We start from the raw sequence: 22,553 nt of genomic DNA, 5'->3' as shown, positions 1-22,553 counted from the left end.
TTGATTTTATTTTTCAAAGTACCTGCGAATTCATTTATGCCATTCAACATTTATTAACATGATCACAAATACGTTACTTTCTTACTTTATCCCTTATTTTTTCTCATGATCATGTCATTTTTCCTCTGTAGCTCTTTTCTAATTGGTTACATTGATTTTACACAAACTTATGTTCCATCAGCCTTCTACAGATCACGGTTTACTCCTAAATAATATATTAAGATCTTAGGTTTTTGGATGATACATTTTCAGAAATGATATTATTACTAAAACAACATGCTCTTCTGCATTAACAGAACAGACAGAGCTGTGGCTAAATGTGCTTTAGCTTTTATTTTTAGACTCCCTGTGTGTGGGCCTAATTCTATTGCCTGGAGTATTGCACTGTGCTTTGTACTAAATTATGCGATTATAATGATCCTATATACTTATTTTATACACTTCATATGAGAATGACAGCCTCCTGCTGGCACTTAGCCTCCAGCTCATTTGCTATAGACATGTTTTTACAATGGTCTTAATCTAAAAATTGTCAGAAGAACTTCAAGAAGAGTTACTAATACATTTCCCCACAAATAAATGTCAGTCATGAATGATGCATCAATTATCAATATAAGCAAATCATTGACGATGGCTCGAATTTTACCCTTAAAAATACAAAGATCTCTCGGAAATTCCAAGTACATTTCACAAACAATTACAAAGAAATAGCAAGTAACACATTGAAATAAATATGATTTTTTTTTGACATTTTGAAATAGATAAAATAGAATAAATAAAATAGAATTTTCTTGTAAAATGTACTAATTTTTTATTTACAACTTTACAACTTTTTTAGAGTGAATAAACAGTGAAAAATGTACTGTCACATTTAAAACCAGTTATGTATTTGTTTCACAGACTTGAGGTTTTTACATTAGCACTTAGATTATTTATGTCTATAATTGCAGTTAGAAACTGTTTCATTTAAAACACATACTTACACATACCGAACTTTGATTAAAATATTTGCTTGAGGTGCAGGACTTGTGTTAATTTTTTTGTGACATATTTCAAATGAGGAGAGTGAAAACTTCCGCTTTTACTAGGAGGTCAACCTAATTATGTTCAGTCATATTTCCAAAATGACTGGCTTCAGGGCTGGCAAAGATGAAGATGCCGTTGAGTCATGCTAATAGATCAGGCGAACAGATCTCCCTCCATTGTCTTATGTAGATCAGTGGGACTTGTTGCCATGGTAACATCAGCAGATGGAGCATAGCTACACCTCAGCAGCGTGTATAGGAGAGAAAGCTTGGAGTCCCTGAAGAGGCAATGTGGTAGGTGGTGTAACACTAGTTCCTGCAGTCAGCCCCCCTTCTTCCTCTCAGACACCCACTCTCAAGACTTACCAGTCTCTGTGTCCATTTCTTCTTGTGAGTGTGGGCTCATGATCACTTCCCATGCTGATAATGTCTGTTGAATTGAATGACATGTTGTTCTGATATTTGCATTTAAATTAAAGTCAGATGAGATTCATAAATAAAACATTTAACCCCCATGTAAAACTCACATTAATGGATTAGTTCACCCACAAATGAAAATTCTGTCATTAATTACCCTCATGTCATGTGACACCCGTAAGACATTTGTTCATCTTTGAAACACAAATAAAGATATTTTTGTTGAAATCTGATGGCTCAGAGAGGCCACAATGTCATTTCCTCTCTCAAGACCCATAAAATACACTAAAGAGAAAGACGTCATTATACCGTCACTACACTATACTGTCTACTACTTTGGACTACTTTGATGATGTTTTTATAACCTTTCTGGACATGGACAGTAAAGTGTGCATACACATGCATACGCTCTCGGACTAAATATAAAATATCTTAAACTGTGTTTCCGAAGATAAACAGAGGTCTTACGGTTGTGACATAGAGGTAAGTAATTAATGACATAATTTTCATTTTTGGGTGAACTAACCCTTTAAGAAACATGCATGTCATGAATTGAGCTTCTCTTTATTTGTACTGTATCTCGGGGTATTTTCTTGTCATAGTAATTAAAAAAATACGAGGGGTGTGCAATGCAATCACAGTAAAGTAATTAAAACAATCTTGAGGCCATGCAATTAAACATTCTGTTCACAACTCAAGCTTTTGAAATAGCTTAGAAAGAAAGAAAACATGTTTTCATCATTTCATAAGTCTCATATCTGCAGCTAGATGAGATTTGTATTAAATCCTGTTCCCCTTCATAATGTTTCCATGACATTCCACTTGGATTGTCTCCATGACATCCCACAATGTTTCCATGGCACCATAAATACCTAAACCTGTCTGCCAGGTTCAGATATCTAAACCGGATTCAGTTTATACCGTTAATGATTAAACGTTGCTACAGATAAATGAATAATTAAAAAGAGCATTACATTTAAATATTCCAGTTATAAGAAATAATATATATAGTTTTTTTAATTATAGCACTTTTATGTTCGAGAGGGTTGATTTTTATTTATTTATTAGATTTTACAAACATGTAGATTAATGCTTTTTACATGATGATGCTTTGGAAATGTTAGGGTTTATTCACACCTGGAACGTCCGCTAGGTCACTTGCTTTGGTCCATACCAAATACAATGTTGAAATATATATTTTTTGTTTTTGTGGTTCGCTTTCACTCTGCTTTTTTTTTTGTAAGTGAACCAAAATTTGTAAACAAAACCACACGTGGGCTAAGGTCATCCATTCATTGGACAGCAATTCTCAAGCACGGAAAAGCAGGAAGTTTGTAAACAGCTAATCATAGAGATCGTTCGTAGTGCAATTTTTATTATTTTACTGATTTGGTGCTATCAGCTACTAACGCAATATGAAGAAACTTATGAGCATGATACAATGTCATATATACCCTGGGTTCTCAACTGGTTTGGCCATGGGACCCACATTTTCCCATGGTCATTAAAGGTGCTCTATGTAATTTTTCCATCCGCTAGAGGTCGCCTATTCAAAGCAAAGGCATATGACTTGATCTCACCAAATTTGAGTGCAGAATCTTGGGACATGTGGTCTTCACTTCACAACCAGTTGGAAAGAATCAGGATAGGGCTTGAGCAGAAATCATGTTCATGGATGTGAATATTAACGTTACTGTAGTATGAAGCAGAGCAGGACCGAGTGTTGTGGAAGCTTAGCAAGGCCGCTGGAGTGATTGATATATATCAAGAATCCTCTTAGTTTCTCTTGCGCTTTATATGAAGTGGTTTACAACGCACGCTGCCGCATTTGCATGTGCAATTGAAGAGTGCATGCTACAAAGAGGAAAGTTTGGTTTTCTGAGGTGAGAGGGACTTATTTCATAACAAGCTATGAAAATAACATTAGAATAGTGACACTGACATATAGCCTGACAACATCTCATCTGACCGCAGATACTGAATCGGGACAACACGTTTTCTCTCTCAAGACCCATAAAAGGTACTAAAGACATCGGTAAAAAGTCCATCTCACTACAGTGGCTCTACAATAATTTTATGAAACTATGATTTAAATAATAACTTATAGATTTAAATTCAAAACACTGCAATTTCAAAACACTGCTTCCTGAAGCTTCGGAGAGTTATGAATCAGCTTATCGATTATTATCGTTTTGATTTGATACTCGGATTCATAATGCCTGGAAGCTTCAAGAAGCTGTGTTTTTAAATCGGCCATCACTATATAGAAGTCGATATTTAGGGTTTTTTTGCACACAAAAACTATTCTTGTTGCTTCATAAAATGATTGTAGAACCACTGTAGTGAGATGGACTTTGCAACAACGTCTTTAGTGCCTTTTATGGGTCTTGGGAGAGGAAATGTCATAGGTGTCAATGGAGGCCTTACTGAGCCATCAGATTTCAACAAAAATGTCTTCATTTGTGTTCCGAGGATGAACAAAGGTCTTACGGGTGTAACAAAATGCAGGTAAGCAATTAATGACAGAATTTTTGGGTGAACTAACCCTTTAAGAAAGTTTTATAAAAGGTTAATGAAGGCTGCTTGTTTAGGAGTTGGACATTGTATTACAAAAATACTGTTTAAAACCTTATTCCTAGTAGCATCAAACACAACAAACTCAATATTCACGATAATGTTTCAATTCCCTTGTGATGCATACACTGTGGAGACTTGTTAGATATTTTCACAGATCACAGGTTTGTTCTTAACAAAATTTATGTGAGGGTAATTCAGAGTTTTCTTACCATCACCACTCATGGCTGAGGTTTCACATTTCCCTGTCCCTTGCCGAGTTTGGCCCAATCTCAAATCTGCCGGTGAGGCCTATGGCTTGCTTGCCTTTCAAACCTTCATTATACCAGCATGGCAGCACATATCGAGTCTGTCACAATGAGGCTTTACCCTGTGCTTATCTGAGTGGATATAACATCAAGTTGAGGATCTCAAGTCAAGATCTAAAAAGTGATGCTTTCAATGTTTGTTTAATGTTATGTAAGGTGAAATCAGCACTATAAATATTTAAATGTAATTGCTTTACATTTAGTCAACTGGCATCTCTGTAGATCTATTTACTGGCATCTGATGACATCCAGTACATTTCTGGATAAAAGATGGAAGCATCAGCTAAAATTAAATACATTCACCATTCTTATTCAAACGTATGAATTTGAAAGAGATTTTATCAACAAAGAACTGTCTCTCTGTAGCGGAAAAGATAAAGCTCCCTTGACACTCCATGTTCTGTTGAATATGGCTTGAGAGCTGATCCAAAGGAATATCTTAAATGATTTATTGCTTCATGGTGCAGCACAGCAATGGTCTTTGTAAAGCTCTAGATACTTTCTCTTGCAGAGAAAAAGATGTTTGCTTATCATAACACTTCAGCATATTACTATTTCATGTCACCAAATGTACTGCGCTGAGTGTAGTAAGGACAGCAAGTCAGCACATGACATATGAATATTATATATATTCAATTATGCATTGCATTGTGTTGTGTTTTAGGCAATGTTCGAAGTGGGCCAGTACGCAGTACCAGCACTTATATATTTTAATCTGTAGCATCCCCTCACTTTTTCTTGCGTACCGTCCCGTCCCGGAACATGATTTCAACCCTCGAGAGTTACGGACCTTTAGTTTTCTGGGTTTAACTAAATAGCATTGTCATGCTGAAAATTATTAGTACCTTTTCTGTTTTTCTACCAATTTTTGGGTAGAATCCAGTTTTTTTAATGTTTTTGGCTTCTAAAAAGGGACATTTTTATCTAAAATAACATCTGATAAACATTACTGTTTCCCTTCTGACTGTTTAATAGCCATTTTTGAGCCAAATGGATTTTTAATGCTACTTAAAAAGGAGCTGACAAGACCTATAAATCACTGATGCGCTTAAAGGAAGATCAAGCCATCAGACAAACCACCTTAAGAGTCAGAGCTCTAAGTGAGGCTGATTCCAGAGGTTCAAAAGTGGGACCAGAAAGACCCCTTTAGGACCACAAAAAGGTCCCAAGAAGAAACTGGAGACCAGAGAACCCCTTCCTAAGAAAACACGATCCACTTGCACATGCCTATAAACCCATAACATGGCATAAGCCACACTGGTAGTGAACTGATCATGCAGAAAATCCCGCACTGAACCAGTTGGGCAGAGGATAGGGACCTTCTCTATAGTCTTTTGTGTAAGAGAGTCAGAACCTCCTGCTCCTGACACAGATGTGATTTTCACGAGGTGGCTGAGGAGGATGATAGGTGTGCAGCAGCATGTCCTCCATTGCTGGAATGGATGCATAACCCTGCTACACAGCACCATGTCAGGGCCATTGCATTAGTTCAGCGCTGAGAAGGGCTGTTTCTATGATTTTGAAAGCTCCTGGTGGGGGTTGTTATAGAATGGCAATTTCCTGCATGGGGGGCGCAAGACAGTGCCACTCAGAAAGAGCTCACTCAGCTTAGAGGGCCAATCAATGCCCATCTTCTCCGTAGTGCAGGAAGGAACATCCGCAAGCTTAGAGTAGACCACCAACGGCCACGCTTCCAGGCCGCTAGGCAGGAGAGCACCAGCTGAACTAGAGCAGAATTCCTCAGACTCTGACCCGTCAGTAAAGAGAACGTCCTCCAGGCCAGCTTTCCGGGCTGGTGCAAAACTTTTTACAGGGGGAGATGGAGAAACAGGCCTGCTAGCTCTCCATAGCCTCAAGCTTGCTGTCAGGTCCCCAAGGCCTGGTCTAATGAGATGCCCCGACAGTCTCAAAGACAGGGTGATGGTGGAGGGCTGACATGTATTCCTTTTTGAATAATTAAAGATGAGAAAGCAAAACACTCAGCGAGATTGCTGGCAGTGAGAAAGGTCACAGAAAGGTCCCAAGAAGAAACAGAAGGCCGACAGAAAGGCCTCAGCCCTCTCACTCTGTGGATAAAACTGGAGACCAGAGAATTCCTTCCTAAAAAACAGTCCACCTTCCTATCCACCTGCACATGCTTGCCATCAATAACCAACATATAAACCCATAACATGGGTTGTAAAAGCACAGCTTCGGGTCCAGAGGCGCAGGAGGCAACAGGGAGAACCACAGGGGACACTGAGCTGACTAGCTTAAAGCAAACAGATCTACCTAGGGCAGTGGCTCAGTGGTTCATGTTGGTTTGGCTACAAACCAGAAGGACGGTGGTTCAATCCCCGGTTCCTCCTGACCAAGTGTTGAGGTGTCCATGAGCAAGACACCTAACCCCAGCTGCTCCCAACGAGCTGGATGGTGCCTTACACGGCTGACACTGCTGTTGCTTTATGAATGAGTGAGTGAACGGGTGAATGTGAGGCAAGGTAAAGTGCTTTGGATGGCCATTGGTCTGTTGAAAGCGCTATATAAATGCAGTCCATTTACCATTTACCTCTGGCCTGCCGAAATGTGGCCATATCAGAATGACTGTCTGTCGATTTTTGAAGGTAGTATGTATCCTTCACTGCCTCTGGTATCCCACAATCCTATGCATTCCATTCGGTGACAGTTGAGCTAGAAAAAAGAAAGTTTTTTTGTGTGTGTGTGTAAATGTAGAATTTGTTTAATTCTCACCAAAGCTCTTTCTATTTTGCAGTAGATCAATAAACTTTAACGGTGCCTCAAAGGTCTGTCCGGAATCAGTTTTGTGAGGTACCTTTGTGCGCAACCACTGCCTGCAAAGTCTTTTTGCCTATAAGTCAGTTGCCTATGTTTTCGGATGCAGCTGTTGTCTGTCTGAACAATGATGTGATGTGATCTTGCCTCAGAAAACAGGAATAAAATGTGGTTCAAGGACAGATGGACTGCTAATGTGCCAAGAAAGACTCTTTCTAAACCAGGTACCACAGACAGAAAATAACGTGTTCCCTGATTATTACGCAGGAAGTGAGTGTAGTTCCTAGCTATTATTGGTCTAGAAAATTGCAACTTTTCATTTTCTTAGTACATGATGTAGGTATAAACAACATGTAAATAGAAATATGTTGGCCCAATTTTGTCACTTATTGAGCAGTAGGCTAGATGGATTTCATTTACCTCCAGTCTATGTGCTAAGCTAGGCTAGCGGTGGGTGCGTCAGACAGAGTTCTGGCACACACGGGGATGAGACTGGTATGTATGGACTTATCCAACTCTGGGGGATACGGTGAATAAGCTAAAGTCCCAAAAAGTTGGCATGTCCCTTTAAGACAAATTGTTATTTTATATCTCACTCGAATAGTTTAAAATAGTGAGTTGAAAATCTAGTGTAAATAATATTTTTTAATTATTGTAAAAAAAAAATGTTTCTACCAAATAATATGATCCATTTTAATGTCATTATTCTTTTGCCTTTATAAAGGTATTCAACTTATCTCACTTCCAAACAAAACAGATCGGATATTTAGTTTGACAGACAGTAGGTTTGAGAGGCTAATCCTGTTGTCTAACTGGAATGAATCCAGCCTAATAATTAAACAATAACAAAGGAGAAGGGAAGACAGTGACTTGGAGCACCCCAGAGACATTTCTTGGAATACTTAAAGCATAGATTTGCCAAATAGAATTGCCCTGCCAGGCAGACAAGTGATTAACCAGTCTGCCTCAGACAGTAGAGATTAGCAGATATGTGGTTATGCACAAAACATTTATTTGCATCCAGATCCATTTAGCCCCATACAGTTGTCCAATTCAGTTCCGTAAAGGTGAATTATACCCCTGTGTAATTCTTGCTTTGTGCCTCAGGATTCCATGTTATATTCATGCCATCTGTTACACAAGCTGATCTGACACAAATATGCATCTGTTCAACTAGTATGTTAACATTATCCCAGAAACTAGCCACCTGAAGAGACAAATCACAATGTTGTTTTCAACATCTATGTGTTGTGTACCATAGGGATGCTTATAAACATGAAGCCATGACAAAAAGAAGTGTGTATTGTGCAATTGTAAACACAGTGGCCCCATCCACATATGGAGACACGTTTAGCTGTATACGTAAAAAAATTGTAAAAGGGTTTCGCCCACACGGATCCAATTTTTTGGGAGCCTGAAACTGCATTTTTGAAACTGGGTCCGAGAGTGGATAAATCTGAAACCGAAACCCTTGTGTTTTCGTGTGTATATATTGTGAAACGGTGATGGCATCACTCCACGTCCGGCATTGTAAAGACTAGAAGGGATACAAGTACGGGCATTGGGCATGCATACATCAATAATGTGTCATTTAATTACTGTATTTACATTATTGTAAGGGTTGGGGTAGGTGTAGGCATTAATAAAACACAATCTGGTAAGTGGTAAATGTATATATTTTTATTTTATCGTGAGATTTTGCCTCACATCCTAAAATTGTTGTACCCCTTCTAGTCACAACTCTTCGTCTCCATTTTTAATGCATTTCTGTGGCAGAATTACCATGCCACACACTGGCCTGGCATGTATACTACATCGTTTTGAGTCGGTTTCAGGGGTTTTGTACACAGATATTTCTTGAGGCGATGGAGAGAAAAAGATTGGCTAGGAAAAGCTCTGGCTTTGTGTGGATTGGCCTAAGAAATTATATTGTTAGAAAAGAAAGTACTTTTACAGTTCATGTGGCACATGTAACCGCTCTATGATGTGTGATGTGATTACCGGAGTAATCCAATGGTACAACAGTCTCACTGAAGTCTATGGAAGCATCTTATGGTTAAAATTATATTTTATGTTTGTGTATGTAGAAATGATCAAAAAATTATATTGTGTGTGTGTGTGTGTGTGTGTGTGTGTGTGTGTGTAGTATTTTTGTTGTTAGTGTTTCAACCAAGAGTTTGAATTGTATAAGTGCAAATTTAAATAACCTGAATTGAATTTCTACAAATTAAATACAGTACAGTGTGTGTCTCTTTATATGTATATGTCTGCTGTTATTCAGACATTTTTGTAGCCTGACAAGCCAGACCCACATCAAGATGTTTGGTCTGGAAACTCACCATTGACAGAGCTCAATCCGAGGGGCGGGATAAACGGTTGTCTTTCAAACTCCCTCTGCACACGATAGGATAGCGCTACCACCAACCAGAGCAACAAAGGTGAAACAGAGCTCGCTGACTGATTAAACATTCGCTGTATCCGGTCAGCAAAACTCCGAACACATCTTCCCTTTTTAAGAATGACTTCAGTGCCGTTCTTTGTTCTTTTCTCAGAGAAAAGCTTAACTCCAAGTCTTTCAGAGTCGTGGTCAAAGCTGATTCGAAAGGCCGCCGTTCGCCAGTTTCTGTGTTTTCTAGAAGCATGCAAACGCAACTCGGCCGTCGTCATAATGGCCCCGCCCACCGACTCTATACACTGTGTGATTGGCCCGGCAAGAGTTAGGGAAATACAGCTCAGAAGGGTATTGAGAGTTGCTAGACGACACTCGCGGGCAGATTAAATTTGCTGCCGCTAGGGTGTGTCTAGATTTCTAGGCTAACATATTTTGTTAGTCGGTGTGGAAAATGTGCTTAGCTGACAAAACTTGCCATCTCTTTTTGCCGTTATTTTGCTCTCTTTGAAGGATCTGGACTTAGTTCCTAATCCTGTTGTCCTACACTTCCTCTTCAGGCACTTTATCCATCTCCTCAGCTCTCACCCAGAAAGAATGGAGAGAAGGGTGAGGTTGCTATGGCAACAGAGAGCCCACAGGGAAGCTAAATACAAATAGTGTTGCAGGGATGAGATTCATGCTTCAGATGAGGCGCCGAATTGTGCTTCAGAAGCTTTACAGTATAAATATGATCTTTCCTTACAAATTTGCATCTTCGTTAAATAAGATAAATAGAGTCTCCTGCTTGGCCATTGATGCATGATGTCATGCTGTCGTCAAGCTTATGTAATGGAACATTAGATAGTGAGTGTATTTTGGAAACTCTCTGAGTCTGCACATTTACACCTGCATAAAGGATAAATTGGCATGTCATCACAATGTTTTATCAGGTGTTGGCAAAGGCTCTATTTTAGGGTAGATGGATGTTTCATCATTAGGTGTGCACAGATCTGGTTCACAAATTAGGAATTCTGTCAGACCTGAATAGAAGGTAGATTAGATTTTGTGAATAGAAGGTATTTCTTTCTATCAGGAAACTGGAGATGTTCCTTTTTCAGTTATTAGTGTCAGCGACCAACTATCTAGCTAGTGTGCTAGCACTACTTCCTTAGAAAAAATACAGCAGTCAAATTTTCAATTCAAAAATAAAGCATTGTTCCCAGGGCAAATGAAGAGCACCCTTGGCACAAAATAAGCCGCTGTTCCAATTGCAAGAATTGTGCATTGCATGAGCAAAAGTACAGTTCTTTTTCCTTAAGCAGAAATAAATCATTGCATCTTGAGCAGAGCAACATTGCCTCATGGGAAGAAATATGGGACTGTTCTGGAGTAGATATAGCAGTACTGGGACAGTTCACTACTGAACTTATCTAATAACCCAGGTGTTCCCACATGTGTGGGTTTTGCTCTGAAAAGAAAAGAGAAGAACCAACAAACAAAAAAAGTGTGACTAGAAGCATGGTTTGGGTAGAAAGTTAAAGCTATATGTAAGGCAAAGAACTGAGAAACTCCCTGGTGATCATGATTTCTGTTGGCTTTAACCTTTTCTGTACTTGTTTAAGGAACATTGCACCCAAAAAATACGTTTTTCTCCATATTTTTGTTTTTCTCCATTTAAGTGAGATTGTATTGCACCATAAAGTATCCTTTATATTCTAGGTTTTCTGAAGCCATGTTTTTATTTTATTTTTAAATAATTTATTATTTTATGTGAAAAAGGGACCAAAATCTTAATTTATGATATTTCCCAGATATATCCACTGTCCACCTTATTTTGCAATGCAGAAGCTATTTTCTGAGAATGTACGAGGTAAACTAGAAGAATAACAAAGTTCAGTAAGCGTATTGTGCTACAAACCAGTGTGTTCATGATTATAAGAAATTAAATGATGATGATAACAGTTAACAGTTTGCATATATATATATATATATATATATATATATATATATATATATATATATATATATATATATATATATAAAGCAGCATATAGGCTACAGTAAACGGATTACACCTAAAGCCTCACATATTCAAGTTGCAAATCCACTCGCTCTTACCTTAAATAAGCTTAATGCTTCTCAAATCTCATTATTAAACTTGTAACATCACGATTGGTCATGTGACACACAAGAACCAATGGCATTTATCTTATTCAAAATAGAAAGCATTTGTTGGCAATACTTGTCCAATGTTTTTGACTGAGCTGAAACATTTAGGAAAATAAAGGATTAGTTTGGTTTTTCATTGGGTGCTGACTGTTTTTCTCCTACCTTCTGTTTTTTTCTGTGTATTATGATGTTATGTGACAGCAAGGAAAGGTGAAATTGAGTTGTTATGACTGTAATGTCTTTTCAAAAGCAATCTGTTTTATCGGATATTTTCGGAAGGAAATGGTGGGGAATGAAGATAGCCATTTTGAAGTTGCAGTAAAGAGCCTTAGGGGGCCTTTATTTCCCAACAAAAGTATTTTCACTCAGTGAGTGGAAGAGGGAAGTAGTGTCAAAATACACCTGCAGGTCCAGAAAGTGCTGTAAAAGATATGTGTGCATGAAGAGAGGAAAATCCATGAGAAATACTTGCTGGTCATCAATAATGATGACAATACTGCAGTTGAATGGATGTGGTTTAAAGACTATAACCCTTTAATGTGTGTGCTCATGTCTTTATCAATGAGGAATAAGTCATCCAACACACAATGCAGCTGACAGATATGAGTTTGTGTACACCTCTCTAGTTTAAAGTCTTGGTATTAAGTCAGATATTAAACATTTTCACTGATGTTTTCTAGAAAGAAGGATACATTTCACAAACATCGACCCCAATAACAAGGCATGTTGTCACACTATATGGGTAAATGTCTGTCACAATGAATACAAAATGAATACTACTAAATACACAATTTTGCTAAAAGTTTTGGAAAGACTGCCTTTATATGTACATTAACTTTAATGACTTAACTTTTAGTTTTTTGCAGCTTTAACAGTTTCAAGTCTTCTGGGATGGCTTTTCACAAGGTTTAGGAGTGTGTATTGTAAAAAAAAAAAAAATTCTAGAAGTGCATGTATGAGGTCAGGCACTGATGTTGGACGAGAAGGTCTGGTTCGCAGTCTCCTCTATAATTCATCCCAAAGGTGTTCTATCGGGTTGAGTTTAGGACTCTGTGCAGGCCAGTCAAGTTCCTCATCCATGTCTTTATGGACCTTGCTTTGTGCACTGGTGTGCAGTCATGTTGGAACAAGACGGGGCCATCCCCAAACTGTTCCCACGAAGTTGGGAGCATGAAATTGTCCAAAATGTCTTGGTATGCTAAAGCATTCCTTTCAATCAAACTTTCCTTTGTTTGGTTGCCAAAGAGAGGATCCAGCAAGAGCTTGATGGGGCAACGAGGAACGGAAAAAAAATTACATCACGGCAGTTTCCTCTGGCTTCGCTATGACGACCAGGTACTATTGTGAAGGTACTATCTGCAATGGAAAACGGAGCGAAAAGCGGTCCTAGACAAGTCGAGTCGAGTTGAGCTGAGCTGGTACTGGTAATGGAAAAGTGCATAAGGGGCCAAGTCCAACCACTTAAAAACAACCACACATTATAATCCCCCATACACCAAACTTTACACTTGGCACAATACCTTTCTTATGGCAACTGCCCAACCCAGACTCATCCACTGGATTGCCAGACAGAGAAGCGTGATTTGTCACTCCATAGAACACGTCTCCACTGCTCTAGAGTCCAGTGGTGGCATGCTTTACACCACTGCATCAGACGCATTGTATTGTGCTTGGTGATATAAGGCTTGGATGCAGCTGCTTGGCCATGGAAAACAATTCTATGAATATCTCGATGCACTTGAGCTAATCTGAAGGCCACACAAAAGTTTAGAGGTCTGCAGCTGTTGACTGCAGAAAATTACCGACTTTTGCGCACTGTGCCCCCGCTCTGTGGCCTACCATTTCGTGGCTGAGTTGCTGTTGTTCCCAATTGCTTCCAATATCAATACCACTAAGAGTTAACTTTGGAATATTTAGTAGTAAGGAAATTTCATGAATGGACTGCATAGGTGGCTCCTGAGAGCGACCCATTGTTTTTACAAATGTTTGTAGAAGCAGTCTGCTTGCCTTGGTGCTTGATTTTATACACTTGGGGCCATGGACGTTATTGGAACACCTGATTTATTGATTTGGAGGGGTGTCTTATAGCTTTGGCAATATAGTGTACCTATAAGTGAAATTTGGAACACTAACAAATTATTTCTAACAAATTTCTAAACTCAAACTATTTCTAACAAATACTTTTATAATATTTCAATCACTCATGATAACTTGCCAGACCTGAATAATGCTATTTTCCTGTGAACACAGTTAAACTTTTTGGTTACTACACAGTCTGCATTGAAGGAACTATAGTTCATTGTATTTACGTATTTACCTGACAGATATTTACAGTTTATTATTTTTATAATTTACTTTTTAATATGCCCAACTGTTTTGATCTACTGTAGAGTATTCTAGTATATTTATCTGAATGTACTACATCCACCACCTTTAGCATTTTACATTTACATTACTTTAGCATTATACAGTTTCCCTGCCATTCATGACTCCTCTCCCATGCTGGTCTATAGATAATAAAGTGTCCACTGGATGTGAACTTCACAATCATGGCAGAAGTAGAAGGTCATCTTTTTTGCCTACTGTTTTATGAATACTGTGAGTTCAGACATACTACTTATTAATTTCACATAATGCCTTTCGCCTACAGTATTATGCATATTCAAACACAGGGTTGGTGTAAGAGTCAAATTCTTGGCTCAGAGCAAAAAAAAAAAAAAAAAAACATTCTGTAGACTTATAAGTAAACCATAATGTTCCAAGAAAGAAAATACTATTGGGAAAAATGTTCCTGAAAAATACTGCATCTAGTCAAAATTCCAAAGGAGATGAATAAGGGTCAATTTGACCCCTTTATGCATTCTTGGGTAGTGATACAAAAAACGCATTTGCCCTGTCTGTCTTCCCCCTGTATTTCTCAATCTATTTCACTGTGTGAATAATTTCTAAATTCTTTATTATGAGCAAAACAGGAGGCCGAGTGTTTGAATGGAAAGTGGAGAGTGTAGCTGTAATAGCCATTTAGGGATTAATTATGATTAACTCCCTTGGAATCAAATATACTATCATGGGTTGGAATACTTTAATTGCCGCTGTAAAGGAAGTTCACATTCTTTTTTTTAAGCCCCGATAATAATCTATTTTCTCATAATTTAAGATCATTGGAAATTATTTAGTATGGGCTGCATGTATGCTGAGCACAAAAACAAATGACTCTGAAAAATGTGAACAGTACTAAGGAAAGTCAAACGATAGGTATCATTTGTTATCAAATGCTGAGAAACTGCAGATTTTATATATATATATATATATATATATATATATATATATATATATATATATATATATATATATATATATATAAAATGTAACATATAACGTGTGTGTGTATAACCGCATATATATATATATATATATATATATATATATATATATATATATATATATATATATATATATATATATATATATATATATATATATATATATATATATATATATATATATATATATATATATATACACTGTATTATATAATAAGACAAATATCAATGCATTATTACTTCAGGGCTGCTTAGTCATTTGATTATGATTTTTTTGTTGTTGCGGTACACTTTAGGCTTAAGGGGTTAATGTGGCTTCATGGAAATATAACCTTTTTTTAAGGTTTAATTCCTCATATAAGGTATCTTTCATTTATTTGAATGGGTTTATCAGAAAAATCAAATCTTGTTTAATTTTCTACTATTTTTCGACTTGACGAGTTCAGTGGTTTAGTATTGTAACTGAATAGAAGATTTAGGAGCCTTGATTTGATGAACTGAAAATTATTTTTCTTTCTGATTTTATATCAGGTAGACAATAGCCCATATTTGACCAACTGAACATATTTCTGGCCAAAGAGACTTTCAATACATACTCAATGAATCCTTCTGATTTTACAACAGCATATAACACACACACACACACACACAGACACACACACACACACGCACGCACTCACCTAAATGATTATTAAGGACACCTGTTCAATTTCTTATTAATGCAATTATCTAATCAACCAATCACATGGCAGGTGTGGTCCTGGTCAAGACAATCTTCTGAACTCCAAACTGAATGTCAAAATGGGAAAGAAAGGTGATTTAAACAATTTTGAAAGTGGCATGGTTATTGGTGCCAGACAGGCCGGTCTGAATATTTCACAATCTGCTCAGTTACTGGGATTTTCACGCACAACCATTTCTAGGATTTTACAAAGAATGGTGTGAAAAGGGAAAAACATCCAGTATGCGGCAGTCCTGTGGGCGAAAATGCCTTGTTGATGCTAGAGGTCAGAGGAGAATGGGCCGACTGATTCAAGCTGATAAAAGAGCAACTTTGACTGAAATAACCACTCGTTACAACCGAGGTATGCAGCAAAGCATTTGTGAAGCCACAACACACACAACCTTGAGGCGGATGGGCTACAACAGCAGAACCCCACGAGTACCACTCATCTCCACTACAAATAGGAAAAAGAGGCTACAATTTGCACGAGCTCAACAAAATTGGACAGTTGAAGACTGGAAAAATGTTGCCTGATCTGATGAGTCTCAATTTCTGTTGAGACATTCAGAATTTGGCGTAAACAGAATGAGGACATGGATCCTCCATCATGCCTTGTTACCACTGTGAAGGCTGGTGGTGGTGGTGTAATGTTGTGGGGGATGCTTTCTTGGCACACTTTAGGCCTCTTAGTGCCAGTTTGGCATCCTTTAAATGCCACAGCCTACTTGAGCATTGTTTCTGACCATGTCCATCCCTTTATGACCACCATGTACCCATCCTCTGATGGCTACTTCCAGCAGGATAATGCACCATGTCACAAAGCTTGAATCATTTCAAATTGGTTTCTTGAACATGACAATGAGTTTACTGTACTAAAATGGCCCCCACAGTCACCAGATCTCAACCCAATAGAGCATCTTTGGGATGTGGTGGAACCGGAGCTTCGTGCCCTGGATGTGCATCCCACAAATCTCCATCAACTGCAAGATCCTATCCTATCAATATGGGCCAACATTTCTAAAGAATGCTTTCAGCACCTTGTAGAATCAATGCCACCTAGAATTAAGGCAGTTCTGAAGGCGAAAGGGGGTCAAACACTGTATTAGTATGGTGTACCTAATAATCCTTTTCGTGAGTATATTTATATGAAGCAGTCACTACTTGAGTATCCCTGGGGATTTTATATATACTTGCCATCATGCAGAATTTCTCTGAAAACTTCATAGATGAATTTATGCATTTATTATTTCCTCCCCTTTTTGCTCTCAGGTTTCTCTTGCATTTGACTAAACTATCAAATGTGGTGTCATTTTACTGATCTGTTCTGTTCTACAGCATTAAAAGGAATGTCTGTTAGGGGAAATAAGGTGAGAGAATAAAGAGACAAATCTTTGGGTGTGTGAAGTGTTTCAGTAGTAGGTACTGTCACTTCACTTCAAGTGAGTGTTCACTTCAGTTAACTGATTTTACAGCCGTATGTAACTGAGAAGGCTCTGCTAGCAGCGTCTTTAAAACACATAAAGCTTCTCGCTGAGGTGCTATGCCAAGATCCTGCCCTAGAATGGGTTGAAACAATATGTTAAATTGTTCTCTGATATCTACATAGAGGGTATGTGGCTTATTTAAGGGCAAAAATTGTCCAGTTTTACAGGTCCATTTACAACCCTATTAATTGTCCCTAGGATGTAATGCTCTGTTTTTGCCTTATTTGGAAGAGTCATGAATATTAATGTTGAGCTCTGCTCTGATTGGCTTATTTCAGCAGCTCACAGCAGAACACAGACCGACTGAATGACACTTTAAACAGAACATCTCAAATGGAGATTGATAAAATGCAGCTTACTTGTTTATTTGTGTTTTCAGATCATCCGCGCGTAAGAAAGAGCTTTTCTGTGAAAAGAACACATCCGCTGTTTTACCTAAACATGTTCAATCTGGCAACCATATGCACGCAAGCTCTCTCTCTCGCGCGCGGATGGTGGAAAAGGGGACGTTTGCTAGAAGGATCGAACGATCTGTAAGCAACGTATCTACGTTTTTTTTTTCTAATACAAAATAATATTAACCTTTGTACTAGACACACTATTTAGTTTTGTATGGTACTTGGAGTTTCCTATTGTTACTGTTCTAGCATCTTGCGGCATCAAGACAATGCGGTCTCTCTAAGAAACTTCCAATTTAATCAGAAATTGTTTAAACAGCTAGTCAATAAGTGGATAAAATCGCTACTTACTGCTTGCAGGAATACAGTTGCCCCTTTCTTAAATTTAAGACGCAGCGCGAAGCTTGCTTGAAATGGGTCGAACAAACAAACAATTTGTTGTGGTATCCGATTATAATAAACCTCAACCATGACTGTTGACATATGAAAAGTCCTCACGTCCCCTGCACAGCCTAAACATGACGTGCCATGAGAGCTGCCGTTTTTGTTATCTTCGAGTGTCTTGTTTACCTGCCGTCTCAATGATTCGGCTTTGTGACGTTAGTTTGGCCTGACAATAAACATGTTTGGACAGATGCAAATGTTGGGGGCGTGTATATAAATGATCCCCAACGCTTGCGTCACGGTTAGCCTTTTGTTGAGAAGCACTTTTTTTCCATGGTGTTTTTGATTCACGAGATTTACATAAGAAGGCAATGGTGTTTGAGACTCATAGTATGTGAATTCCATGTACTGAACTCTTATTATTTCATTATGGCAAGGTTAATTCAATTTTTCATTCTAGGGCACATTTAAGCCTGGCTTACAGTCATATACATTATTTACATCTGAGCAATAGCAAGGTGTATATAAGGTGCTTCATTTGCATTGTGATATTAGGATGCCTAAAGCATACTCAAGATGGATGCTTAGTTTAGAAGCTACATTTTCTTTTCTTTTTGTCATTGTCTTTTTATTTAGAAGCTATCTTTTCTTTTCCCCTTGTTTTGAAGATATTTTGAGAAATATCTATACATTTGTCTATACATTTTTGTCTACAATGGAAGTCAATGGGCTCCAAATTTGTTCCCAACTGTCTTTGGCACCAAGAGTGAATTAATGATGACAGAAGCAATTCCTTGAACCTAGCTTTATTTAGACTTTGTAATGTCATGACCTTTAGAACATAAAGGAACATAAGGCAAATTATGAGGGTCCAGAAAATGAAATTGTGTAAATATGAGGCGTCGTACTTCATTTATATATATTATATACTAATTGTGTGTGTGTGTGTGTGTGTGTGTGTGTGTGTGTGTGTGTGTGTGTGTGTGTGTGTGTGTGTGTGTTGCTCTAGAAACAGATGACCATGTAATTTATTTAGTTTTGCCTGCTTCAGAATATAATCATAGATGTGGACTTGTCAGAATCTGTAAAGGAAGTCCTTGAAAGCATGGAGAGCAAACTAAATGAAAAGTCATTTTTAGAAATAAAAAAAATATATATTTCTGGGAATATTGCCATTGAAATCACTTCAATAGCTTACTCTCAAATGTACTTTCACAAGTTCACATTTCACGATTCAAGATATCAGGACACTTTTATCAAGTTGACTTGGGTGGGAGGTCATGGACAAATGTATAATGAAATATTGTTGCTGTCAAGCAGAAAGTTTGTATGTCCATATTTACTTTTTCATAAATCATTACAATTGCTCACCCTTTACATCTGTTTGTGGTTTTGGCAAATATTTAACAAACTAAATACTACTAAATTAACATACAGTGAGCTCTGTTCCTCACTGGCTTTAAAGAAACATCACATTTTAAAATATTTATATTTTTTCAAGAATTGAGATGTTGTACAATATGGAAGACTAAAATGTCCAAGGGGATATAAGGAATAATCCTTGGCTAGCTGTTCATTTTAATGCACGATGTGGAGGCAAAGAACTGCCTTACGTCAGAACCTAGAAGTGTAATTGGCCATCTACAAAATTCTATGGGTTTTTAATAGGGTTTTTTAAATTTATGAGTAAAGCATGTGGTAAACATAACTTGACGATAATTGGACGTTTTGTTCTACAATGTAGACTGCACTGTCACACCCCAAGCTTTCATCTAGTTACTTATTGAAAACGTACATTTACAAAAATGAACAAAACTGCTTTAAAATTCATGCTTTCGCTATGACGGTGTGTAATTTACATCAAGTATACGTCAAGTATAAGTCATTTTAAGTTGGGTTTACCACAGGCTTTATTTTACATGTAAACTGAAAAACCCCATTATACCGGTACTAAATAACTAATGTTAACAAAAGAGAACTTAGTGTAAAGTTGTACAGTTTATTGTTGTTCTTATAATTAAAATTATGCATAAGATGAGAACAATATTTTGATCCCTAGAATCACTGAAGCACAATGTAAACATGCAGAAGGTCAAAACTAGCCTGACGTGGTCATACTCAATTCTAGTCAGAATTTGAGTCTCAAACTGCTCCATTGGGTTGTGATTATGAGGCATGTTTCAACCGAACCAGGAAAGACATCAATTGGAAAGACCTACAACCAATCAGAGCAACAAAGAGGCGTCATCAGAGCTCAACTGCACTGTGTTGCCAAGTCCACGTTTTTTCCCCCGCCGGTTGTTTTCTATGTCTGCGGGTTGAAGCGACTATTATGTGATATATAGACCCATGAGTGCAAATTTTAGCAGGCAACCTTGCCAAAATAACAAAAATTTTACCCCCCAAACACCATTTTTTTTTTCCGGAGAACCCCCCGAGAAACTTGTTTATGGCTAGTACAAAATACAAAATTGGGGTGGCAGTGGCTTAGTGGTTCATGTAGGTTGTCTACAAAGGTTCAATCCCCGGTTCCACCTGACCAAGTGTCGAAGTGTCCATGAGCAAGACACCTAACCCCAGCTGCTCCAGATGAGCTGGATGGTGCCTTACATGGCTGACATCGCCGTCGGTGTATGAACGGGTGAATGTGAGGCAATGTGCCATACAGCAGGAACCAATCAGCTCTGCCCTAAAGATGAAGATGAGATTATGAACAGGTAGTTAAAGGACCTATTAACCTGTGCCATAGAGTTTCATGATCAACTTTTTTTTATACAGAGCAGATGGTAAAATCAGTACTGCCTGTGAGTCAGATGCAGTGCAAATTAGAAATACATTAACAGTTTTAGACTGGTATCTTAGCCTAAAGGTGACTTTAGTGTCAAGGTGGTGCTGAGGTCGCAGTCTCTGGGTCTCACACCACGTTCTCTAAACACATTTGCATTTGAATTTATTAAAAGCTAGAAAAATAAACGGTAAAACAGATTTTTTAACTGAGCATACTTTGTCACTTGTTTAAATTTATATTTTTGTTAAATTAAATCATTAGTAGTTAGTCAATCAGTTAAAAAAGGATATCTATATTACACAAATGCGCCACCTCAGAAGGCATTTAATGGACCCCGTGGAGCAGTTATATGATGGATAGATGCACTTTTATGGACATCAAAAATGACCCAACAATAAACTGCCATTATAAAGCTTGTAAGAGCCAGGACATTTTTTATATAACTCAGATTTTATTTGTCTGAAAGAAAAAACGTCATATACACCTAGGATGGCTTGAGGGTTGAGTAGGCATTTCATTTTGGGGTAAACTAACCCTTTTATCTGGCCTTGTGAAGCAATTATTTGTGCATTATCTGTGCATGTCCAAGTTTTGTGACTTAAAGTATGGTATTTATGCTTATTTAGTTATCTCAGTAAAGTTTTGCAAGGGTAGTGAGAAACACATTCCTCCATCTTCCAAAAAAAACACACAAAAAAAACAATGAGCAGATGGGCAGAATAGTGTCAGAGACCGGAGTCACGTCATAGCCTACCGGTTTTTCCTCTCTCTCTCTCTCTCTCTCTCTCTCTCTCTCTCTCTCTCTCTCTCTCTCTCTCTCTCTCTCTCTCTCTCTCTCTCTCTCTCTCTCTCTCTCTCTCTCTCTCAGTCAGACCACTCCTCTCTCCTCTCCTCCGATCACTCCCTCTGATGATCTGACTCTCCGGTACCGTGGACAGAGTCTCGCGCTGCGCTCTTGCTGTCCTGAGGAACTGCCGCGCGTACACCCTCTGGCTCACCGCGCTGGATTTGATTCACTTAACAGAAATAAGAAACAAGATGGATCGAATACAAGAGGATACGAGCGGTCCGTAGCTATTTACTCTATCCCGTAACGAGATGTCACTTGTCACGAGAGAGCCGTCTATCGTCTTCACTGAATATGCGTAACGAGAGAAGCAGATACGATTTAATCGTTGGCAATGAACTTGAATTTCCATTCCTCCACATCAGCGGGAGGACATGGCTCAATGCAAATGTTCCTAAATGCTTTGGAACGTAATTCTTTTTTTGCATCATATCAATAAGGCTTCAGGAGAACAGTCTGTCAGTGCACACTGCACAGCGCATTATGTCCGTTCAGTGCTGCATTGATGTAAGGGAAACGCTGGAGCGGAGGACAGACCGAAGCGTCGTGTGACTCGTGTCTCAGCACTAGATCCGTCCTGGGATTACTGCTGGAGTACCAAACAATCTATAGAAATACTCTGATGGACAATTACTCAACGATTCAGTGTAAGTAATCTTACCGAGTCATTTTACGCTAATATTACGTGATGATATTCAGATGCATGAGCACTTTGGGTATACAAGGGCCTAAATCCCCGGTGTAGCGATTGTTTCTGCTTACAAATTATGTTGATTGAAATAAATTGACAGAGACTGTTCGTTTTGTTAAATTATTTGTTGTTGTTATTGTTTTTTATGTGGTGAGTTGCCCCTGGCTACAGGAAGGGTTGAAACACCTGCGCAAATACTTTTGAGATTTTAAATAAATATATTAACTTTTATATCTCATGGGGCGTATAATAAACTACTTTATAACAAATCTCAAAAA

General features: G+C 38.1%; 1 protein-coding gene across 11 annotated transcripts in view; it reads left to right on the top strand.

The window, feature by feature from the left end:
• lrrc7 (leucine rich repeat containing 7) overlaps positions 1–22,553 on the top strand; it is a 160,536-nt gene that overhangs the window by 44,233 nt on the left and 93,750 nt on the right. For 5 of the 11 annotated variants that reach the window (XM_067459742.1, XM_067459740.1, XM_067459746.1 and 2 more), the window contains exon 1: positions 21,641–22,231. The exons of 2 other annotated variants lie outside the window; for them this stretch is intronic. In XM_067459742.1, coding sequence (XP_067315843.1) covers positions 22,207–22,231 — 25 coding nt within the window. In that variant the 5' untranslated portion in view covers positions 21,641–22,206. Of the gene's footprint in view, positions 1–21,640; positions 22,232–22,553 lie in introns of those variants that run through there. 4 more of the 11 variants (XM_067459750.1, XM_067459749.1, XM_067459747.1 and 1 more) reach the window with 1 other exon arrangement.

The sequence above is a fragment of the Pseudorasbora parva genome, chromosome 12 (assembly GCF_024679245.1).
Source record: "Pseudorasbora parva isolate DD20220531a chromosome 12, ASM2467924v1, whole genome shotgun sequence".
Taxonomy (NCBI): Eukaryota; Metazoa; Chordata; class Actinopteri; order Cypriniformes; family Gobionidae; genus Pseudorasbora; species Pseudorasbora parva.
Note: the sequence above shows the minus strand (reverse complement) of the source record. Positions and strands in the feature narration are given on the sequence as shown.